Source organism: Scylla paramamosain, chromosome 35 (assembly GCF_035594125.1).
Source record: "Scylla paramamosain isolate STU-SP2022 chromosome 35, ASM3559412v1, whole genome shotgun sequence".
NCBI classification, from domain to species: domain Eukaryota; kingdom Metazoa; phylum Arthropoda; class Malacostraca; order Decapoda; family Portunidae; genus Scylla; species Scylla paramamosain.
The window spans coordinates 4,270,001-4,294,529 of NC_087185.1; the positions used below are offsets into that span (position 1 = coordinate 4,270,001).

General features: G+C 39.0%; 2 protein-coding genes across 5 annotated transcripts in view; both read right to left on the minus strand.

Annotated features, from left to right (window-relative positions):
* LOC135090403 (kielin/chordin-like protein) overlaps window positions 1-6,383 on the minus strand; it is a 30,292-nt gene extending 23,909 nt beyond the window's left edge. Inside the window, exons 1-2 of the mRNA XM_063987156.1 lie at window positions 6,291-6,383; window positions 2,916-3,252 (exon numbers count right to left, since the gene is read on the minus strand). Coding sequence (XP_063843226.1) covers window positions 2,916-3,054 — 139 coding nt within the window. The 5' untranslated portion in view covers window positions 3,055-3,252; window positions 6,291-6,383. The remainder of the gene's footprint in view (window positions 1-2,915; window positions 3,253-6,290) is intronic.
* Window positions 6,384-7,489: 1,106 nt separating this feature from the next.
* Window positions 7,490-23,993, minus strand: LOC135090580 (RNA-binding protein 26-like). 4 transcript variants are annotated; one of them, XM_063987459.1, is made up of 19 exons: window positions 23,292-23,993; window positions 20,540-20,658; window positions 19,497-19,900; window positions 19,325-19,378; window positions 19,011-19,186; window positions 18,501-18,602; window positions 18,397-18,455; window positions 17,814-17,972; window positions 17,114-17,320; window positions 16,613-16,806; window positions 15,352-15,558; window positions 14,996-15,127; window positions 14,689-14,823; window positions 13,759-14,145; window positions 13,345-13,455; window positions 12,815-13,128; window positions 12,471-12,648; window positions 12,072-12,359; window positions 7,490-11,787 (listed from the first exon to the last, which is right to left on the minus strand). In XM_063987459.1, the coding sequence occupies exons 1-19, from the start codon at window positions 23,348-23,350 to the stop codon at window positions 11,665-11,667; spliced, it is 3,408 nt and encodes a 1,135-aa protein (XP_063843529.1). In that variant the 5' UTR covers window positions 23,351-23,993; the 3' UTR covers window positions 7,490-11,664. The 4 variants fall into 4 exon arrangements, with proteins under 4 accessions (XP_063843529.1, XP_063843528.1, XP_063843530.1 ...); XM_063987458.1 differs by having other exon boundaries at window positions 18,397-18,602; window positions 23,292-23,992; XM_063987460.1 differs by lacking the exon at window positions 19,325-19,378 and having other exon boundaries at window positions 18,397-18,602; window positions 23,292-23,992.
* Between the last annotated feature and the right edge of the window lie 536 nt (window positions 23,994-24,529).

Below are 24,529 nucleotides of genomic sequence, written 5' to 3' on the forward strand. Positions count from 1 at the left end.
AGAGAGCAGAAAAATTTTTAAAAGGACAAACAAAGAACAGAGGGAGATGAAGAACGTAATAACAATACTATCAAAGCAAGAGAGAGAGAGAGAGAGAGAGAGAGAGAGAGAGAGAGAGAGAGAGAGAGAGAGAGAGAAAGAGAGAGAGAGAGAGAGAGAGAGAGAGAGAGAGGACACGCTGTCAATACCCAGAGGAGAGGCCCGGAGGTCACCCACTCGAGGTAACCCATTATACTACACAATCAATATTTAATAAAGGCTAGCGAGCAACGTCCCCAGCCAAGTATTCTTAGGTAAAGAGGAAGAGGTAAGAGGGGCATGGAAGAGAGGAAAGCAAGGGGGGGGAAACATGGGAAAGAGGAAAGCAAGGTGGAAACAAAAAAGAGAAAGAGAACTGGAGGCATACGAAGAGGGAATCACAAATAATGATGAAAATGTTAGAAACTGTCTTAGGTAAACGAGAAAAAAAGAGGAATGAGGAGTAAGGGGGAAGAGGAAAACAGCGGAGGAAGGAAAACAGCGGAGGGAAAACAAGGAAGAGAGGAAAGGAAGGTAAAAACAAGAAACAAAAGGGAGGGACAGGAAACATGACAAACAGGAATAAGAGATAATGATGAAAATACTGCAATTCTTCTTAAGTAAACGGGAGGAAGGAGAAAAGAGGAATAAGTGAAAGAGAAAAACAAGAGGTAAACAAGGAATAAAGGAAAAGAAAGGTAAATACAAGAAGCAAGAGAGAGAGAGAGAGAGAGAGGGAGGAAGAGATGAGAGAGAGAGAGAGAGAGAGAGAGAGAGAGAGAGAGAGAGAGAGAGAGAGAGAGAGAGAGAGAGTAGCAAACGTAAACGAGAGGAAGAGGAAATAGAGGGATGAGGTAAAAGAGGAAAACAAAGGGAAAAACAAAGGAAAACAAGAATGACAGAAGTTTAGCTTATCGTAACTTTATCTATCTTAAGGTGACTGTTTATAATGCTAGTATTTAGGGTCAAGATAGAAAGGTGTGAAGGATTCTCCCCACCAGCCCAGTATATTTCTCTCTTAGGTAATGTGAAAAAATGAAAAATTGAAGAAAAAAAAGGAAGTAAAGAAATATGAAAGTAGAAAAGAAGAAAAATAGAGAGAGAGAGAGAGAGAGAGAGAGAGAGAGAGAGAGACGAAGAGAGAGAGAGAGAGAGAGAGAGAGAGAGAGAGAGAGGAGAGAGATAGAGAGAGATTAAATGCATTTTGCTCTTATCCATCATTCACTGTAATTCATATTCTCCTACACTGCAGATCTCTCTCTCTCTCTCTCTCTCTCTCTCTCTCTCTCTCTCTCTCTCTCTCTCTCTCTCTCTCTCTCTCTCTCTCCGACACGTGACGCTGCAACTCGTGAGAGGGGAAGGTGAGAGATTGGACGGGGGAAGGTGTTGGTGTGTGAGAGAGGGAAGAGGAGCTGGCGGGGGAGGAGGGAGGCAGGGGGAGACAGAGGATGTGGGGTAAGGAGAGGCATAGGGGGGAAGAGGATGGGGGGGAGTGGAGGTGGAGGTGGTGGTGAAGGGGGTGTGGAATGGTGGGTCCTCGTTTAGTCCACTTGCGCCAACCACCTGGGTATTCACAGCATAATTCATGGCTAACTCTGTGATTCATTTATGTCTTCCTGTCTCGCTCTGTCTCTCTATCTCTGAACCATTTTCTGAACACACTCTCTCCCGCACGTCCACTACTCTCCAAAGGCTCAAGTTGAAGTTGCACCGGTTTTAAAGGTGGTTTTTATAGCTCTAGAGGAAGATTGATAAAGTTCATACATTGTTAACAGAAGAAACAGTTTGGAGACAGTTTATCAAATCTGTGGCCCTGGAAAATAGTCGTGTTGAGAGAGCAGTGTTTCTGAATGCAGTCCTCTGTTTCTCTGCACCATCCCCAGTGACACTAAACAAAACTCACCTTCCCCTGACAGACAGTTGGAGGGGGTGAAGGGGTGGAAGGGTTAGTAGGGGAGAGGTAAGGGGTGCAACACTGGCAGGTTCAGCCCTCCCACCTCTCCCAAAATAAATTGACAGGTAATTTTTTTTCAACACGGTACGCGAAATTAAGCTGTCATTTTCACGTTTCCCACGATCGTTTATCAGAGAGAGAGAGAGAGAGAGAGAGAGAGAGAGAGTCAACAAAGGCAACTTCCTGAAAACTTACTCGTACACATCACCATAGATACCATCCAACACACACACACACACACACACACACACACACACACACACACACATACATACATACATACACACACACACAAGTCGTCTGGACATCTATTCTCAACACGTCACCTTTAAACACACACACACACACACACGAGAGAGAGAGAGAGAGAGAGAGAGAGAGAGAGAGAGAGAGAGAGAGAGAGAGAGAGAGAGAGAGAGAGGCGGGGGAGAGAAAAGAATAAGAGAAAGAAGACAAAAATACGGTCTTATCTGGTCCCAGGTGCAGGAATTTATACACAAAAGAAGACACAGATGCTCCTCTCCCTCATCTCTCCATTGCTTGATCTCTCCACTTCCTCCTTTCCTCCTCCTCCTCCACCTCCTTCCTTCCACCCACGCACCTCTGAAAGGCCGCTATACACGCTATTGTTAGTAAGTTTTCGAGAGGGAATATTATAGCAGAGAGAGAGAGAGAGAGAGAGAGAGAGAGAGAGAGAGAGAGAGAGAGAGAGAGAGAGAATGGGGGATCAAGTTTTAGGATCGCTCGAAAAATTGTATGTGAATAGAGAGACTTTTTGTTACGTAATAGTTTTGTTTACACATTTGGTTCAGTCACACGCACGTGCACTCAAACACGTGTCACGCGCATGATTAGATATATTTGTACGTAGCTCTCTCTCTCTCTCTCTCTCTCTCTCACACACACACACACACACACACTTCAGAACACCAAGTCCACGTACCTCGGTGATGGCTTTCCAAATTAAGATGCTTGTGGAGTTCCTGCCCAAAGAAAGGGATCCAGCCTTCTGTGGGCGTGGGGGCGAAGGATATCAGGGCCGCCCACACCCCCACCACCACCCACACTCCAGCGGCACCCATGTCACGTGCGCCTGTGGTCTCCTAAGGATGTAGTAGATAGCTAATGAGTTTTCCTTTTTTTTTATCTATCTTTTTTGATTGCTCTCACTTCTACAGCAGAGAGATTGACGCTCAGCCCAAGTCTCCTCTTCCTCCTTCCTTCAGCGCTCTCTGCGTGAGCCCCCTCCTGTCATGTGTAGCTGTCAACACCACGACTCGCTGTAGGGAAGATAAGGAGAGAGAGAAAAAGGTAGGTATTCATGAAACAATCGTGAGCTGCAATAACCACTTGACACGTTATTATCAAAGACGTGGTTGGATCTTTAAATGCATTGCTTTGTTTTATCTGAATTTATCCTCTTCCCTTGTAGAAGAGTTAGAGAAGTAGATGGATAGATAGATAGATATAGACAGATTGAAAGATTAATTAATATGTTTTTGGTTGACTGACTTCAATTCATACACAGACAGATAGACAGACTGGTCGACTCACTGATTTATAGCCAGACAGATATAGGTAGGTAAGTAGATAGATAGATAGATAGATAAATAGATAGATAAATAGATAGATAGATAAGTAGATAGATAGTCTTATACAGTATATTGATAGATAGATAAATGAATAGATAGATAAACATATAGATAGATAGATAGATAGATAGATAGATAGATAGATAGATAGACAGATAGATAAACAGATATATAGACAGATGGATAGATAGATAGATAGATAGATAGATAGATAGATAGACAGATAGATAGACAGACAGACACAGATAGATAGGTAGACAATTGAATAGATAGATAGATAGATAGATAGATAGATAGATAGACACACAGATTGATGGATGGAAAGATAGATAGATAGTAGACATTTGGATAGCTAGATAGATGGGCAAATAGATAAATAGATAGATAGATAGATAGATAGATAGATAGATAGACAGACATTTACAGTAGATAGATATAAACTGATAAATGGATAATTAGATAAACAGATAGATAGATAGATAGATAGATAGATAGAAAGATAAATAGATAGATGGATAAATGGATAAATAAATACAGATAGATAAATAGATGATGATAGATAGATAGATAGGTAAATAGATAGATACATAGATTGATAAATAGATAGATAGATAGATAGATAGATAGAGGGATAAATATAGATAGATAAATAGGTGAAGATAGACTGACAGATAGATAATTAAATAGATAAAGATAGACAGATGGATAGATAGATAGATAGATAGATAGATAGATAGATAGATAAATGGATACAGACAGACAAATAACTAGATAGATAGCCAGACAGATAGATACATACATATAAATAAATATAGACAAACAGACAGACAGACAAATAGACAGACAGATAGATAAATAGATAAAATAAATACTTGTTTACATAGAAGAGCTCTGCATCTTGACATCATCACTATTGATCAACGTGCTAGTGGTAGTAGTAGTAGTAGTAGTAGTAGTAGTAGTAGTAGTAGTAGTAGTAATGATATTTAATACGATGATGCTGATGATGATGATAATAACTAATAATTAGAACAACAACAACAACAACAACAACAACAACAACAGCAGCAGCAGCAGCAGCAGCAGCAGCAGCAGCAATCCAGACAATGATGAACGCTAAACAAACGCACATTCGGTAACAAACAAACAGACAGACAGACAGACAGACAGACAGACAGACACCTAACTCTTCTTCCTTTCTTACGTACGTACATGAAAGCAAATCGATGAACGAGTAGATGCACATGAAGACTTTCACGTACATACATCACACACACACACACACACACACACACACACACACACACACACACACACACACACACACACACACACATACACACACACACACACACACGGGGTAAGGAGGCGGTGGGGGAGGGGGCATGACGGTTCAGGGCCTAAATTAAAGGGGGGGAAGGGGGGCTATTTTTAACAAGCAACGCACGCACGCACCCTCCTTCTTCCTTAGCAAAAAAAAAAAAAAAAATGCAGTTTCTCTTTTTTTTTCCGCGAAAGAATATTTTAATTGCATGATTTATTTAACCTAACCTAATCTAACTTAACGTAACCCAGTTGCACCTAAGTAGATCTGACCTGACTTAATCTTATCTAACCAAACCTAATCTAACCTAACCTAACCTAACCTAACTATAACCTAACATAACTTCACCTAAAAAGAAGAAATTGCAGTTTGTCTTCCGCTCATTTCCCGCAAGACCAAAATATAGTTTATCTTTTCTTTGTTTGAAGAAATAATAACAACAAATGAATGAATGAATGAATGAATAAATAGATAAAAATACATCATGCGTTTGCAAATTATCCATGTTTCATCGAATGTAACTTTATCTAAACCAATCCGAAAAGAAAAAGAAAAAGAAATTTATGTCCAACCCAACCCAACCTAACCTAACCTGACCTAAGCTTACCTGACCTGATCCAACCTTACCTTTCCTAACCAGACCTGACATAACCTAACCTGATCTAATCTAACTTTACCTAAAGACATAACCTAACTCAACCTAACTTTTGTTCTGTTTTTATTTGTCCTTAATCAAATATTAAAACAACAACAACAACAACAACAACAACAACAACAACAACAACAACAACAATTAACGAAAAATAGAGGAAGAAAATAGCGTCTTTACAACACGCGTAAATCATAGAAAATGTAATGAAAAGGAAACTTTAACTTGTAAAATAAATAAATACATAAATAAACAGAAATATAACAGTAAGAAGAAAAAGAAAATGGGGAATGACAATAATAAAAAAAATAAATAAATACTACTAGTAGTAGTTGTAGAAGTGGCAGTAATAGTAAAGCAGCAACAGCAGCAGCAAAAGTAGTAGTAGTAGTAGTAGTAGTAATAGTAGTGGTGGTGCTGATAATAATAATAATAATAATAATAATAATAATAATAATAATAATAATAATAATAATAATAATAATAATAATTCATCAAAAACAATAAATTCAGTGAAATACATCAGACAGTTTTGAGCAACTTGCAGTCTTCTAAAAAATGTACGTCATAAACAACGCCTATTTAATCAAATAAACATGACAAGTTACCGTTAATTAACAAAGTAATTAGGTGGTAACACATCGTAAAACTGGAACTGATTAATTAAAGCTAAAAAATTCGCAATAATCTTAAATCAAGGTGGAAATATACTAAGTACGCGAAGGTAAAGGTGTGCAATGCAAAGGAATTTACCTGCACACGTAGCGCCCAATAGCTCAGTTATTAGGAGAGAACAAACGAAGCACGCGTCCTCCCCTCATCACTGCTCAGCCAATACTGGCCTGCGCTGCAGCCCCCCGCTCATCCCTTTAACCCGCCCCCTCGCCCCCTCCCCCCTTCTCTCCTAGACGCGCGCACCAATTATAAAATTTACAGAATCTAATTTTTCTTTCTTTTCTACACACCAAGAATACCGACGAAGGATACAAAAATAAGAGGGAGGAAGAATATATTAGCGCATTCAGTATGCCGCTGCAGAGAAGTCAATACTAGATAATAAAATGTTGTCCAATTTAGTTTAGTATACGTGTACGTGTGACATGTATTCTCTACGTCAATTCACATTAATTAGTCTATACTTTTTTTCTTCATTTAATGGATCCAATAGAAACCTTTTAAACGCACAGAATCTAATACTTTTTTTTTCTTAGTGATTAAAAAGATACTTGCTGCCGCCTGTCGCATTATCAGGCTTAATTTCAATTAAGCTGTCTATCCTAATCTGACAGAAACGAACCGATACATTAGATTTACAGGAATTAGCCACTTTTGTTTATGAAAGGAAATATCATGGGCTCCATGTAGAATCCCATCACCCATTATTGACAGGTTACATCTTTAACTGTCACCCATTAGACCCTCTCTCTCTCTTAAATCGTAACCCTTTATCCGTTAAACTCAAATCTTAACTTCACCTATTTTACCCTTGTAAATCTTTACTCTTTACCAATTAAACTCAAACCTTTACTTCTGCCATTAAATTCTCTCTCTCTCTCTCTCTCTCTCAAATCTTTACTGTTCACCTACCAAACCCAGTCTTTATTCTTCAGCCTGTCTGTCTCATATTTTTACCCTTCACTCACTGAACTCTCCTCTCTCTCTCTCTCTCTCTCTCTCTCTCTCTCTCTCTCCAGTGAATAGGAATGACTTCATGAAAGTTTATTGGATGAGAATGAGATGACATGATATGGATGAGATGACAGTTTGGTGTCTATTAATTCTTTTTTTTAATAATTTTTTGGTTCATTTTTTTTTTATATATATGCAATGCATCACAAATGAACCATATCACATTTTTTTTAGGGACCTTTATTTGGCATGCTTTAAAAATATATTTTTTGCATGCACATTTTTCTTGTCTTTATCGGTCCACAGTATCTCTTTTCTCTATCTTTTTCTTTTTTTTTTTTTTAAGTCAGTCATACAAACAAGCATTTATATACAAGTGTGTACAGCAGTATAACATCTGAATGGACACTTCCGTCAAACAATCATTATATGCTTCAAGAAATACATTAGAATTATTGTACCTTAACTACATTTCTACACTTGACAAACTTGACGAAAAGAAAGGTCTCCTAACTTGTACGCAACAGTAATGACAAGTAAACATGAGCAACAACTTTCCACTGCTATGTCCTGTATAGTCTTCCTACCTCAACACATTGTACAGAATGGAACTGCTGGTGTAAGCCTACAGTAAACCCTCCGCGTGACACTCTCAGTACAGCAATGACAGACACAACAAGCACCTTAAGTCTTACCAATCTCTAGGCTGTTATAAGAGGCAGAAGTCTGTTAAATATGGCAGAAAGGTGCAGGCAGAGATGTTTTACTGGGTGTGCATGTGTGGTGTCCTTCCACACTCATACCACTTTGACTTGCCATTATTTTAATGCATATTACCAAATTATTTGCCTTGTATAACAACCTGGATTTGCTAAAAGGCCTCATTCTGACACCCATCAAATATGGTGACCTAGCCTTCCCCAGAATTAGCTCACAATATTGATAGTTTGCTGTACTTGCTTGCCATAATGATAACCTCAAATTTACAAGCCTCCAATCATCCAATGCTACTGATATATTAAAAAAGTTATAAATCCTTATTGTAATATCACCAGTTTCATAACACTGTGGCAGCTAAATAGTTCCATTCCATATCACAAAAACCACTCTGTTAACATCCACAACTACTAAGTTTACATAGGTAGCTCATCCATATAGCCTACAGCACCTCCAGCTTAATGGGGTGACTAAAAAATATCTCTTAAGTACTAATAAACACTTCACTTATCTCTTACATTATCAAGGAAACAGTACACAACTACTCAGACCCTAAAACTGACTCAATGATGAAAGGTAAAATGACTGACAAGACAAATTAATGTACAATGCTGAACATAAAAATTACAATCCCAGATCAAATCAGGTCTTGGATTTTTTTTTTTTGGTGGCACAGGTCAATTATTCTGGAGAAATATGTTGCTATTGACAAACAAATCCCTTCATTTAACTCCATGCCTCTAAAAGTGTTATCAAAATAATCTAAACAAACAGAAAGGAGTTTTCTGATACTTCTGATACTTCATCACTGTCAAAATACTGCAAACATAAGTTCTTTCTAAAGAGCTCACAGTAAAGCTGTAAAGGTGACACAGTCAAGATGACACATCTGACCTGATACTGATCAAACCAAAATGATTACGAAGGCCTCTGTGGGGTTTGGCTCACCTAGACTGCTCTGCCACTACATGACACATCAGCAGCATAGCATGGAAATAGTATCACCTTCATAAACAAACTCTTAAAAGTAATTTTTCTTCTTTTCAGGTAATAGACAAAAAATTTTCTTACAGACTTCTCCTAGTGTTTGTGTCAAAGGCAGAAGAGCTGAGGGAAATTTGATATCATCCAAACCCTGGACATAACAAAAAGTGGCAATGACACTAAGTCCATGACATATTGAAGGAATTATCTATGCAAAAAAATCCAAGACTAATGAAAAATGGCAGTTTGTTTATGGGAGTAACAATATGGAACATCAAAGGAATATTTTTAACTGGCCCCTGAAAAAAGAAAGGAGAAGTAAGTTTTGAGTACATGTAACCAAGAACAATTTATGGCCTTGAAAGTAAAATGTTTCATGTCCTTCACTCACACAATTGTAATGTGCGTGAAAACCAAAATGGAAAGCATAACTATTAGATAACACAGTAATCATTAACATGTACTAAGCAATGAGGAACTGCTGGCATTTTTTCAAAATATATCCAAGATTTACCCAAAGTACAAACCAAAAAAATACTGAACAAAGCACACAACAGTCAGGGAAATATTGAAGTATAAAAAAAAAAAAAAAAAAAAAAGAGCTGTAGTTCAAGATCATTACATATTATATAGTCAAGCCATAATTCCTTGAAGTCATCAGATCACATACAATAAAATTCTTAATTTCCATTATACTTGACAATGTGCATCTCTCTTACAAATACAGGTGACAAATTTACAAATTTAGGATGTCCAATAGATTCAATGCTTGATATGATGTACAGTTGCTCCAAATAGTCATGTTAAGAAGTTCTGTGAATTACCATTTCAGCAGTCCTGTGAATTACCAAATCAGCTGATATTTTTATCAAGAGCTCTGCAAAGACAAAGATCTGATGATGTGATTGGTGGAAGTAGTTGTCTGCTAATGATTTTTATCTGAATTTTTTTGTAAAATGCAACATCACTACTTAGGAGAACTGTACTTAAATACTACTTATACAATGTAACACATCTCAATAAGTGCTAATAAGTAAAGGCATGAGATATGTGCATATTTGCCGGACCATCAAGACATTTAAAGGAGATAAGAATGGAAGCTGAGGAAAAACGAGAAATTGATAACAGGAGCTGAAAACAGATTGACAAGAGTACAAGATGAGAAGGAAGGCTTCAGAGAGAATAAGTAGAGTTAATTTCAGTATGTTACATAGCAAAGTTATGCCATTCTCGCAACTCACTGGATCCCTACCATCTAAATCACCATTCAAAAATATGATACAAAATATGAGTCCCTGACATTTCTGTTGATGTATAAAGAAATGAAGTTGCAGAAAAAAAAAAAAGGTATGTTATATTTATTCTTTGTTCAGTTTTTTTTTAATTAAGTGAAATTCATGGTATAAGATTTAGTCTGAACAATACAATATTAAGACTCATATTCTGAAACACTCAGTTTTTTCAGAATAATTTTTCAAAAGATATAGGAATGATTAGTCTGATTCTCATGAATATTTCACCATTGATGATACAGAATTACTGTTAAACTATCACTACAATTGTGAAAATCCTATTGAAAAATCCAATAATTTCCACCAGAATCTGTTAAATTAGTAGAGATAAAGTGGGGAAATAATGAAGAGCAGTCCTAAGGCAAATAGTACTCTATCAGCTGTACTGTTAACACCTTCCAAGCTCTCACTAACAGCCAGTATCAAGTGGTGTTACTCAAGATGAAACTTACACATTCCTTTCAACAAGTGTCTGACACCCTTAATTCAATTTCTAGTTAAATTTGATAATATTTTCCCTGTCAATGCACTGTATACCATGAACTGATGGAACTAATTGCATTTTACTTTTGCTTCATGCTTGGAAAACACTTTAATTAATTTGACATGGCCATTTTACACACTATCTTCACATACTTTACAGCTTTCAATAGCTTTCCAGCACTTTTCCTCAAGTACACCACACATTTTACTTAGACATCCACAGTAGATTATGTTTTGTAACTTTTGAAAACTCTAAAACAAAATATCAAACTAATATGTAATTTCCTTGAATATGTTGGTCTTGTTATAATGCTATAGATTCATTGTCAAATTAAATTAATGCCCATAAGCAAGCACTTCTTCCTCCAACAATGGTGAAAAAAAATGTGATGTGAAAGTAAGCATGAGAGAAAGAAAAGAAATATAAATAAAAAATAAATAAATAAATAAAAAAGAGGGAAGAACAAATTGATATCTGAAACATCTCATTCTAAAGCTTACTGGGGATGACCATCTCATTCTGAACTTTTCAAAGATTAGTCAACCTCTCATTCTGAACTTCTGAAGAGGTAATTAACTTGTGAAGTCCCTAAACCCATTCCTGTGCATGATGCGCTACAATTATTTTCAACCAAGCACAAGTCATCTAAAAAAAAAATCATAACATACCATCTAAAAAATTCATAACTTTAACATACAATGTGATAAATCTAAACATTCAGAATTTTAATAAGCCTGTGAATATTTACTTTTCAGTCAGTACCAGCTTATGGAATCAATATAATGATGATGAGTTGACTGTTGTCCAAGTGGCAGTAGAAATACAAGGTAGTGATGAACAAACTATCTTAGTGCTAACACATTCCTAAAGTTTCTTATTATATATGAACCAACACCTTCCATGTCATATAAAGTTAAATGACTAAAGTGCATCTTGAAGCAACTTTTTCATACAAATCATGTATGCTTCTGATAATCACCACTTTGACTTATGGTCCAAATTACCACCTGCTTATTCATATCTACCTCCTCCAGGACCTTACTTCCTCTTCCTCCTCTTCCACTTCTTCCTCTTCCTCTTCAAACAATACTGCATGATCTTCTTCTGTTTCCACCTCTTCCACAATTTCTTCAGTTATCTCCTCCTGAAAGTAAACAAATAAAGCATTGATGGATGAGATTAACACTAAGTACAAGAACATCTGCAATGATACCAACTGAGAATCATGATAAAAATTATATGGAGATGGAATTAAATACATCACTGTTACAATGATGAGAGGCAAGGTGTTGGGGCATGTCAAAATGAGAAAGAAAGGCCCATTCAGAAATACCAACCCGTGTCTCATCAGTGACTTATAAGTACAATGTTTTAAAAATGACACTTTAAAAAAATAATAGTAATGATAGATTAGCAAAGGCTACCCACCAGTGTCTCGTCTGCTGAAAGCAGTGTGGTGGTGGAATGTGGCGTCACACTGGCATATGAGTGTGGTGATAATTGTGGCTGCTGTGAAGGTGAGGGTGTTGGGGCAGTGGCTGGGGTCTGGGAGGTGAGGGGAAGTGCAGCATCGAAGGCCCAGGTGAGGGTGAGGAGGCGATCGCCCAGTGTGCGTCCTTCGTTCATTGCTTTCTCTGCCTCCCGCCGTGTGGAGTACTGGATGGTGATAGCTGGTGTCTGTCCATCCCACACATAGTTTGTAATTTTTCCAAGAGTCTGTTGTAGAAATAGAAAAGTGACATGAGACTGCATTATTCAGTACTGAGATTTTTTTTGGTGCTTGTGCTTTGAAAAATAAAAAAAATTGACATTCATAAATCAACTTACAGCAAAATGAGCCAGAACTTCATCCTTGTCTTCCCTCTCAAATCCTGAAGCATTGATCTTAGTTGTGCGACGATCAACAGAAGCAAAAGAGTGGCTATAGCCTCGCCCAGTCCGACCACGGCCCCTCACTCCACCCCGGCCAGCCCCTCGGCCACGACCACTTCCATAGGGGCCACCTCTGTAGGTAACACACACACACCAAGTAGTAATCATCATAACATGATTAAAATAGAGAGAATAACTTTCTTTAAAATGGTAAAGTTGATATATCTAGTTGAATTACTAACACTTGCCACCCATAAATCAACCTATTAAAGTGATTATTCAAACCAGGAGGATCATACCTTGCACTGTAAGGGCTGTGCCTGTACGGACGGCTAGGAGGGTAGCCTGCTGCCTGCTGCTGTGCCCGCAGCTGGGTCAGCCGCATCCTCAGCTTACTGGCATCTCCACTCTCTGCCTGAACAGCATAGAGTTCCAGCTCTGTGTCAAGGATTTCCTTATCCAGCTGTGCCTTGCTCTTGGGTGTCTCCACATTGGACAGTTCAGACCGTGTGGAGTCAATAGCACCTTGAAGGGACTTGATGGTTTCTAAAAGTTGTTTTTTCTCATCAGCCTTCATAGTTGCCTTGTTGGTCTCTGCTTTTTTCAAAAGAACCTACAAAAAATTTTAAAAAATTATGGCCCTCATTTCAGAGCTTACAAAAATAAAATTCATGTATTAATCAATTCAACATTAATATCTTAAGAAATATTTCTGAGCTACCCAATGAATGAACTGTTTGTATTAAAAATCATTTCATATATGTATAAGTGTACCACATTTATACCTCCAAAAACATTACTTCAAGTTCTAGGAAAATATGGAACTTACCTTCAGTTGCTGCATTTGTTTGTCCAACAATTGTTTCTTCCTTTGTTCTACTTCTGATTTGAGCTTCATTGCATCAGCCTTCTGTTTCTCAACTTTGTGCTTGGCAGCAACCTGCAATAATTTTTTCACATAAATAAATGATAAATAAAAATATGGGATGGGGCAGGTGCAATAAATAGCATCTGCAAATGAAGACTGATCTACTGTCTTGGTTCTTGGGAGCTTCACATCTAGTGGCATCATGAGGTCAAATGTATTACACAGTACCAATCAAATTTACCACAAATATAAATTAATTTATTTTCTGTTTATGAAACAGAACATCTACTGATCAAGACAAACACTAACATCCTCAGTCATACATTTGACCTGATGATGTAAAATCATAACTTGAATAACAACAAGGTCCATTACCTCAGCAGCCAAAAGTTCTCGCTGCTTCATAATGGCATCTATTTCCTGTCTCTTAGTATCAGAGGACGAGGTGGCAGTGTGTGAAAATTCTGGAGCAACAGCTGGTAGAGAGGGAGACCCCCCCACCGGTGAGGTGGGAGTGACAGCTCCTGGGACAGCAGCTGGCAGGGAGTGTGGCCCACACCCAGGGGAAGGTGGGGCCCCTGCTCCTGCTGTACTGCCTGCCACTCCCACTGATGCTGTTGTTACTGCTGATGTTGTTCCTGGTGCTGCTGCTGCTGCTGCTGCTGGATAACTTGGGGTATTTATGGCAGATACAGCAGCAGCAGACTGAAGGGCCTGGGTATTGTAAACTGTCTTGACTAGGCTGCCACGTGACATCATGACCTAGTGGAGTGCGATGGATAAACCCTCATTCATTCAGGTCATGACTTACACTCAAAAATAATGAAAATTTACACTTGGATTTGCACCAAAAGTTATAGCCAACATTTATTGATAATGACTAAATACGAGGCAAAGACCACACACAAGCATAAAATAAAAAGATGTTTATGTGCTCTATGGGGAAAAATCTGCCATATATAAAGGAAGCAAGAAACAATTAGAAAGCAGCCTATATATGGATACCAAGAGCTAAAAGGGAAGACATAGCAGTTTCAAGATTTAGAAACAAACTGTAAGAAGAAAAATAAAACTAAGGGAAAATGAAATGCAGAAAGAGTTCCATAATAACCTCCAGGCCATTCTGAACACAATTTTAATGATTTCTTATTTCCAAAAAATTTAATCAAAGTTCTGTTCATTCATAAACATTTTTTAAGGAAAATCATCAGCTGTTACCTGCCTTTCACTAAATTATCTACTTCATACCTACATAAGCTGATGAAGTGAAACAACATACCAAAATATAAAGCAAAGAGCATTTACCTTCTCATTCTTATCATCACCTGGGGTCTCCACTACTGTCTTGTTTAGTGTCTTGTTTGGGTGACGGACGCCCAGCCTGTCATGCACAGGACGCATTGGCTGGGTGCTGTATGAGACTGTTCGATCACTTTTATTCTGAAGAAGAAGTATGCATATGAAGTCACAGCATAAAGCATCTTTTAGTGGAAAATATGCATGAAGTATACTCAACAAATACAACAAATCTATAGTTTATCTGCCAATCTTCTGCTCCTTAAAAATGATACATTTTCATCAACTACCTAATTTTGCCAAAGTCCTGCTGTACCTGTGGATTGTGCCAGAAGAGCTTGATGAAACGGTTATTCAGAACAGCCTCTGTACTTCGATAGGCTGCGTTGGCCTCGGAGTGGCTGTTGAAGGTCACCAGGGCATTCTCTGGATTGCCCTCATGGTGGACCTGGCAAGGAAAAGAATGTCCAGTAGAAGACAAGGTACAGGTATAAACACATTCCCCCATTTAGAAAAGTCAAGATTCCAGTTAAATATTACTTTGAAGTGGCAATACCAATATACATCATTAACAAATACAGTCTCATGAGAAACTATCATAGATAATGAATGAATGAATGAATGCCATGTTTGTCACAGCAGACTGAAAGTAACATCCTAGTAATATCTTACCTGTATGTTCACAACTGTGCCAAACTTGGAAAAGTGATCATTCAGGTGGGCAATTGTGTTAAGGCCAGGAGGAATCTTTCGCAGCTCAAGGGTGCAGCTCTCTAGATCCTGCCGTACACTCTTGGCTGCCACTGACAGGCCATGTCCTCCAGGTGACACAACCGGCCCTAAGCGCCTGGCGAGGGATGGTCCAACTCCACCACCACCCTGAACAACATCATATATCATATATCATGAATATAGTTTTACAATGACCACAAAAGAAATTGACTGTAAACATAACAGCATGCCCATAGGCCTACTGCCATGGGAGGTATCAAAAGTGGTAAATTGTCATGCATGGCAGCTCCTATGGAATAGCTGTCACTCCTGTGAGAAAGAAAGGCTCCAGGCAAAAAAAGGAAGCCATATACAAGAACAGTAAGCTGATAGAGCATATGGCTTGTAAAAACTGAGTCATTACTCTCTCTCTCTCAGTCTGAAGTGGCTTTTGAGCAGCAAGGCAACAGGGAGTGACAGCTGTTCCAAGTGCTAGTGAGGCCTGCACCACCTATGTGATGGATGTCTCTGATCTTTCTATCTTTCTGCCAAGCTCACAATTACTGATCACCTTTCAAACAAATGCCATCAACAACACATTTTTTTTGTTGTCAAGCTTGCCAGGACCCATTATAATGTAAGAAATAAATGTGATGGTTAAAATAAGAATGGCACAGTAAGGAGGAAACTGGCTGAAGAGTGTGGGAGAGATGTCTCCCCCCACTATGCCTGACGTTACTGTCAAAGTTTCAATGATTGAAAACTAAGCATAGCATCTTCAGGGCATGTGAGGTGCCATGTGTGACAATTTACCACTTTTGATACCTTCCATGGCAGTACATCAAGAATTAAAGCTTTTGTCTATGGGCATGCTATCATGTTTATACTTAGTCATTTTTTTTTTTTTTTTTTTTTTTTGCAGTGGAACCTTCCCACGACTTTGTGGAATTTTTCATTTGTGACGTCGTCACCATTCAAGAAACTTACAGATTTTGGAATTTGGGATAGAGGATTCTCAACCTGTAGTAACCCAACCTTTCAAATATCCCTCTTAGTACCTTCTGCATGTCTGGGTTACTGGGTGTGAACTCAACTGCCACAAGCATATCATTAATATTTTTTATCTACTTATTTATTATTTATTATTTTTTTAAGATACCCAAACATCTTAATATTCCAAAGCAGAAAGATAACTATGCAATAAAACATGAATTATTCATACCATGATGTGATTTCCATTGTTGACTGGTACACTGATGAGCTCCCTGGGGGTGTTTGGTGGCAGAGGAGGAGGAGGTGTGGAGAACCTGTGAGTGAGGCTGCCCGGCCCTCGGTCTGGTCCACTTCCATAGTAAGTGCCAGGGACAGGATCAGGCTGACTTCCCCACATGCTTGGGTCCCTTGGTGTGTATTCAGCTAGAAAAAAAAAATAAATAAATGAAGAATAAATGAAAACAACTACAATCCTATGTTACAAAACAAGGTACTGGGTTTATGGGATCTAATTTCAAGAATCTCTGACTTACTTGGAGGTAACTAAGATAAATCTCTTATTGCTGCTCCATGCCTCTAGACTCCTAGAGTCATGAAGAATATGTGAACACCAGAACCACTTGAGGGATGTGTATAATCATAGTGATCATTATTTCACATAATGACAGTGGAAACATCAACTCAAAACAATCTGTTGTTTGAATCTACCCCTGTGGGTACCAATACTCACCAAAGTGTGGGGGTCTTGGAAGAGGTGGTCTGGGACGTGGGACCCCCTGAGTTGGGGCAGGTGCTGGGGTGTACCCTGGGGCACCTGGGGGTCCAGGAGGAACTGGAGGAGGAGGGTAATCCAGCATACCACTGATGCCCTCCAGCACAACAGGGTCAGAGCCGTGGTCAAAGGAGCACATGTCTCCTCGCATGCAATACCCTTTCTCTGTGGCAGGGCAGATTTGGTTGTGTTGATACATTAGTCATGTTTAATACACAATAAGTTGCTCTCATTAAGAGTTCTTTAACCAGACTAATTGTTGCACTGTCTAAATTAAGTACATGCATGCTACTTTCACTAAATGCCTCAATAAACCACAAAAATGTTTCTTTTAAATTTTTATGCAAATAACTTCTCACAAATTATATGGCATAAAAAGAAAACACAAGAATCCACCCCAACTGAAGAAAACAAGTCATAATTTTAAAGAATCCAATGAAATGCCTAATATTTTTTTTACATAAATTTACAAAATTTATTACAAAATTACTTATACAAAGCATCTTTACACTCACATTCACACACATTGCTATCACTCTTTGTATTCACCAAGCCAACACACTCCATAAAGAGAAGCTAAGACAGACAGAATCATACCCAAGACACAAGCATTCCCTCACATCCTGCCCCCTATAAGTAACAGGTCTGTGTGACTTGCCATCATAGTCCCGACACCTCTGCTTCTTGGCGGCTGGAGGAAGAGGAAACTCCGCATGCTTGGCCACTACACTCTGGATCATGGCACTCGAGTCACTCCTTGGCTCTATCTTCACATCAGCCACAGGTGAAGTCTTTGGAGGACTCTCTCTTGGTTCATCTGAAATAAACCAGTATGTCACTAGCTAAAGGAGTAAACAGAGGTATGTGTTGTTCTGGAGTCATCCATAGTTCACTAAGAGGATTAAAATGTAAGGACACCACTAGATTACATAACACTACAAAGAAATTATATTGTTCTGCAAAGCATTCCATTAGTTGGAGTATACTGCTTATTCCATGTGATAAGTAATTCACATCATAAAAGTTATATCTCTATAGCACAATACATAAATCTCACAAAGCATATTCCTGCATGGTTATTAAGACAAAAATAAGTAGAGGAGGAAATTATGCTCTCACTTAAAAATATTAACATTTGCATACCCCCCAAAAAAAGAAGTATATCTAGCCAATTTTTGACTGAATTAAATCAAATACACAAGTCATTACAGCACTATCACAAACACAAGACACAACTATACCTCTGGGAAGTGATTTATTTCTGGATGGGCTGGGAGACCTAGGCAGGATGGCTGGTGACCTCCCACGCACCAGAGGTCTTGATCTTGGGCTGGGAGATCGTGACCTATTCCTTGACCTGGACTTCCTCTCCCGAGACCTGGAACGACGAGGACTCCTGGACCTCCTGGGACTCCTTGTACGTGAGCGAGTGCGTGACCTCCTATACCTGAGAGCGACAAATGCTTGGTTTCAGACAGTGCCATGAAAACAGGGCAGAGATGGTACATAAGTACTGGACCCCAAGGCTGAAAGTGGTACAAACACTCCTCATTTCATATGTTTTCAAATAGGATTATGAACAGAGACAAGAATTAACAGGATATTGATGAGAGAGAGAGAGAGAGAGAGAGAGAGAGAGAGAGAGAGAGAGAGAGAGAGAGAGAGAGAGAGAGAGAGAGAGAGAGAGAGAGAGAGAGAGAGAGAGAGAGAGAGAGAGAGAGAGAGAGAGAGAAACTGGATATGTGGACTAGAGCAAAGAGAAAGGGTACTGATATCAACAAACCTGAGAGGGAATTCAACACAGTATAAACAGATAAAGAGAACAAGCACATATTTTTAAGACATAACCACTAACCTTTTAGATAAAGGTGATCTTCTCCTCCTGTCATCATACTTGCTTCGCCCATTACGGCCCCTTGACCGTGACCTTCTAGAGCGATCCCTACTTCTTGAACCTGAACGGGACCTTGAACGAGATCTCATCCTTGATGGGGACCTTCTCCTTCCCCTTCTGTCATCCCTGTCTCGCTCCTACAAAAGAAGCAATATTCATTTCATACTTATGAGAAAATTATGTTGCCCATCCACACATGATCACACCACCTCTACTAATCATATTTCATCAAATGAGAGAAAAGAAACAGACTATATTTCACGATATACTCATACCAAGTTTTCCTTTCTGTCTTGCTCTTTATGCTTTGCTATCTCTAAAGCTGAGTTCTGAAAAGAAAACAAAATATAACCAAAAAAAAAAAAAATTGAAGTGCACCCTACCATTTTCATATGTGACACCCACAACACCAATAGACACAACTAAAATAGCTACTCTTCTACTTACTGAATCAGGCTTCCGGAGACGCTGGGATGAGGTCACTTCCTCTTTTCGAATAATGACAGAAGCTGGAGGTGGTGGTGGAGGTACAGCCTCAGGGGGTGGTGGAGGTGGAGGGGCAGTGGTTGAAGTTGGTGGTGGCAGTGGAGGAGTGGGAAGTGTGGTGGATGTGGATGAAGGTACTGCTGGTTGGGGCACATTGTTAGGAGGAGTGGTGGAGTCTGGTGAGTGGCCAGAGGATTGCTTACTGGGAGTGGGGGGTAGAGGTGGAATGCCAGTGTCAGATGTGGAGTCCAAGTTAAATGAAGTAGAGGATGAGGATGATGATGAGGAGGAAGGTGCCAAACGCTTTGGTATGTAAGAACGGCTTGTAGTAACTTGAAGGAACTTATCCACGAATGGCTTTGTATCTGAAAATGAAAACTATATTTACCACCGCTTCTTACAGAAGCAAACAACTAAACAGCATCCTTCTGTGAAACTTCTAGGAAGGGCAGCATCCTTTAACATCTGCCTAATGAAAAAAATCTGTTGAACTTGGAGTGCTGTGCTAGTAATGGAATGACAAACTATAGTATTAAATCACCACATTTTACATATTTTTCATAGTTTTTGACAGACTCATACCTTATGCATAAAACACAGGAATCACTTCCATATTTAGAACTTGATTAACCAGAATATCAGGTGGGGTTGAAAATGCAAACTCGTAAATGTAAGTTTCAGTGTACATACACATTGCTCAGGATTTCAGACTGATATGCAGTAATAATACAGTGACAAGAATCAAGGCTGACCATATATTACTGAGGCCTTGAGGTGAATGTCTTGGCCTCACTAGTACTATCAGACGTATGTTTACCTTTGAATGTCACGTCACTGATTCCATCCTCAAGGAAGGCCTTTCATGGCCAAATTATCCTGCCTTCAGATCAATATTTCAAGGTTTCCATGAATTCATTCTAATATTTAAGAGATTATTAAACTGGAATGTGACTACCAACAAGAACTGATTATTTTATCAAGATGGAAATTCAACAACAACTTACTTGACTGCAAAAACACATCAAGTTGCTCCACCATGCTGGCCTTTAATTCTGACACAGGGCGATCCTTCCTCACTAGGGCAAGGCAGTACTTGGCCAGGGCTTCTGGATCAGCATCACATCTGAAACAAAAAGGAAGTTTTGAAAAAGTGCATTTTCATGTTTATGATGAATGCACATATCTATACAAAACTGAACATATAAGGAATTTTTGTTACATTGAAAAGATACTTTTTTTATTACTTGTATGCCTGCTGTTCAACCTCTCATTAGTTCTCCCAGTGATCCTGCAATTACTGTATTTCCTCAAGTATAGGAATATAGGAAATAAGTAATTTATGGTATACCTTGTATACAGGTCAACCACCTATATGAAGGGCAGTATCCTCTAACATCTGCCTAACAAAAAAAATCTGTTAAACTTGGGAGTGCTGTGCTGGTAGTAGAATGACAAGTTATTGTATTAAATCACCACATTTTATAGAAATATGAGCAGAGAGAGAGAGAGAGAGAGAGAGAGAGAGAGAGAGAGAGAGAGAGAGAGAGAGAGAGAGAGAGAGAGAGAGAGAGAGAGAGAGAGAGAGAGAGAGAGAGAGAGAGAGAGAGAAAACTTGCTCCTCCTTCCTTGTTCAGTGAGACTACTAAGGTGTGAAATCTTTGTCCTGACATGCAGGCACGACAGACACTCACACACCTTCTGTACCACTTGTGTTATGTTTATATTTAATAATAACAATGATACTAATACTATTACTACTGCTGCATAGCATTGGTAATAATAGTATTAGTATCATTATCATGTATAATACCATGTCATGTAGTATACTGCTACAAGTACCAATAATTAATACCGGTATTAATATTATCATTAATATATAAGTTCAGCAATTTTTAATATGAATAAATACATAGCTTCAACTTTAAAGTGATTGTGTTGGCTAGTACCTCCACCGCCACATTTACCCACTGACCTCAAACAGAACACAGTCCACACCCAAGCACCTGCTGGGCTGAAACCAAAAGTGTACCAGAGTTCACACTAAAATAGTAGGCTGCGTGGCACCATGCACTGGCCAGGCAGGGAGTGGGAAGGAGAGAGACTAGCAGCAAATCAGTTGATTGTTAGTCATATCACACAGTTTCCCTCTAAGACAGTGAGAGTGAATACATTCAGATTGTATTGCATTATGTGAACTGTGTGGAAATCATGTTTCTCCTCCATGGATACCCACCTGGCCCAGCCATTGTATCTGTCGTCAAATCACACTTGAATTTCATACTACAGCCAAACACCTCAAAATGCATATGTGCATAGAACATTTTCAACTTAGAATAACTTGTACTTTCACCTCCACAGAAACTCATGTTATACTCTGTATATAAATCACAATATAAACAAGTCAAGTACAAAACCTTGTGTGTGTGTGTGTGTGTGTGTGTGTGTGTGTGTGTGTGTGTGTGTGTGTGTGTGTGTGTGTGTGTGTGTGTGTGTGTGTGTGTGTGTTAAGGGAAAATTCAGAAAAGTTGTCCCCTGACCTAAATGGATTAAAGTCAGGGGGTGGAATGAGTACCTAGCCACATTAACCTGGAGTGTGAACATTTTCAACTTAGAATAACCTGTACTTTCACCTCCACAGAAACTCATGTTATACCCTGTATATAAATCACAATATAAACAAGTCAAGTAGTCTATTATATATTCATGAGGTTTATCTGCTAGAGGCACATCTCTTCACTACTGAGTAACTGGTAAAGATTTATCTGGTTTACTAGCCAGATAAGTAAATATTTAATTTCTAAAGCCAAGAGTTGCTAGTGGCCCTTCCTATCATGTTTGGATTCCTGAATTTTCGACCAAGAAATCTGATCCCTGTGTTTAGGTCAACCCCCAGTCTTTTGCCTGAATATTTGGCATCCAGAACTCTACCTATACTCAAGGAAATATGGTTCTGACGACTTGGAGTTAATCAGCTTTGACCTTAGCCCTGCTTCTGCAAACACCCTTCATTATTAGCACTCCTAGACCCCTTTGATATCACCTTCTCACTGCAGGCAGCCATGGTATGGTGCCATCTCCCTGCAAGCACTAAACTTTACCTAGACACTGTTCACCAGCATGACCCTGTGATGGAAAGAGGTGGATCACAGGCAGTCTAAAACCATTGGCTGTAACTCATATTTAAAGACAAGAAAATGGAGAAGGTCATGCCTAAATGCTCACTTGAAACATGGTTTAACTACAATAGGATCACCCTGCCCAGGAGCTCCTGAACCTCTAGGCACTAAGTGGCCCAAATACACAATTAATTTCAGCCAAAACTACAAGCAAGAAGCATTCAGGAATGACAAGTATTAAAAATCTAACAGTAACAACTAATGACATGGCATATTAACAATTACTCCCTAACCTAAGGAAACTACTTACTTTCCAAGCCAGGGCTACTACAAAAACCTGTCACTCTACAAAAAAGACGTGATAACTAGATGGGTGTTGTTGAATACTGAAATAACATTAACATTTCCATTTGAGGGCTAGATTACATTAAGTTACGTTATGTTTAGATTACTCAGTTTATTAAATTCATTACTAATCTCTTCATTGTGATGGTAAAACATGACAAAAAATAAATAAATAAATAAATAACAAATAAACAAATAAATAAATCATATTTTTTGTCCAGAAATAAATAGTCTCGAAATAAGTATGGTAAGTGGTGTCTTAAGCCAGCAATGCCAAGGCTGCAGGCACACTCACAACGGGGCCAGGTATCCGGTGAGCCATTGCTTCAGGAGGTCTTGACTCTCTACAATCATGGTGGGGAAGCTCCTGAGAACACTTTATGTCCACCACAACTTGAGCTAGGCGTCTTGTCTGGAGACAATAGGTGTCTGTTCAAGTGACTCGCGATCAGTTTGGAGCGGGGCACAATAGGCGGCGAGGGTAGCACAGGGGGCGTTAAACAGGGCGGCCACGCGGCAACACGATGAGTCTCAGCAGAATCTGTCTTTCTATCTCTCCGCCTTTTCCCTGCATACGTCAGTTCAAACTCAATTCACTGGTCAATTAGGCGTTGCAGAGCTCAGGAATGCTGGCTGGCTTGAGTTCTTCAGCCTGGGCAACAGAAGGGGGCCGAGTGGAGGCGGTGAGGTGGCGGGGCGGCGACAGACGGCGGGGTCTCTATCAGCAGAGTATCGGCTTTCTGTTTATTCAGCTCCCTCCACCGTCCACTACTTCATGCTTACTTCCCCGGCTTGGCCACAGGGATTACACTTTCACGGGGAAAGTCTACTAGCTGACGACAACAGATGACTGGTCACGTGACAAAACAAATGCCGCCTGCCTCCCGCAAGTCGTGATGCTGAAGAGGACTCGTGTCATTTCGGTGTCCTGACTCGGCTGGTCTTAATAGGCTGTGAAGGGAGCTATAGGTTGTCTTTTTTTATGATTTTGGTAATTGTTTAATATGAATCCTGTATCATCAATGGCAAAAAACACTAATGAAAACTCGGCCTCCTATCTCGGGTTGTCTTGCTGTAAAGGGAGCTATTATAGGTTGTCTTTTTAATGATTCTGGTGATTGTTTAATATGGATCCTGTATCATCTACGGCAAAAACACTCATGAAAACTCGGCCAACCATCTTATTCCGGGTGTATGGTCTTAACAGGCTGGCGATGGATTTTTTTTTTTTTCTGATTTAGAATTTTCACTTGTCCTTTTACAATTCTATATCAATGTCAAAAATACTTATGAAAACTCAGGTGTACCTAAAGAGGCTGGAAAGGAAATGTTAGGGTTTTATTTGTTCTTTCGTGATTTCTGGTGACAATTTAACATGAAATTTGCATCAAAAACGAAAAAAAAAGAAAAAAAAAACATCCATAAAGATCCCGCTAACCATCTTGCTGTGATCTTTGAAAATAATCCCTAAAAGCAAAATCATTCCTTTAACACTATTACTTAAAGATAAAAGTCGATAGATAAAATAATATT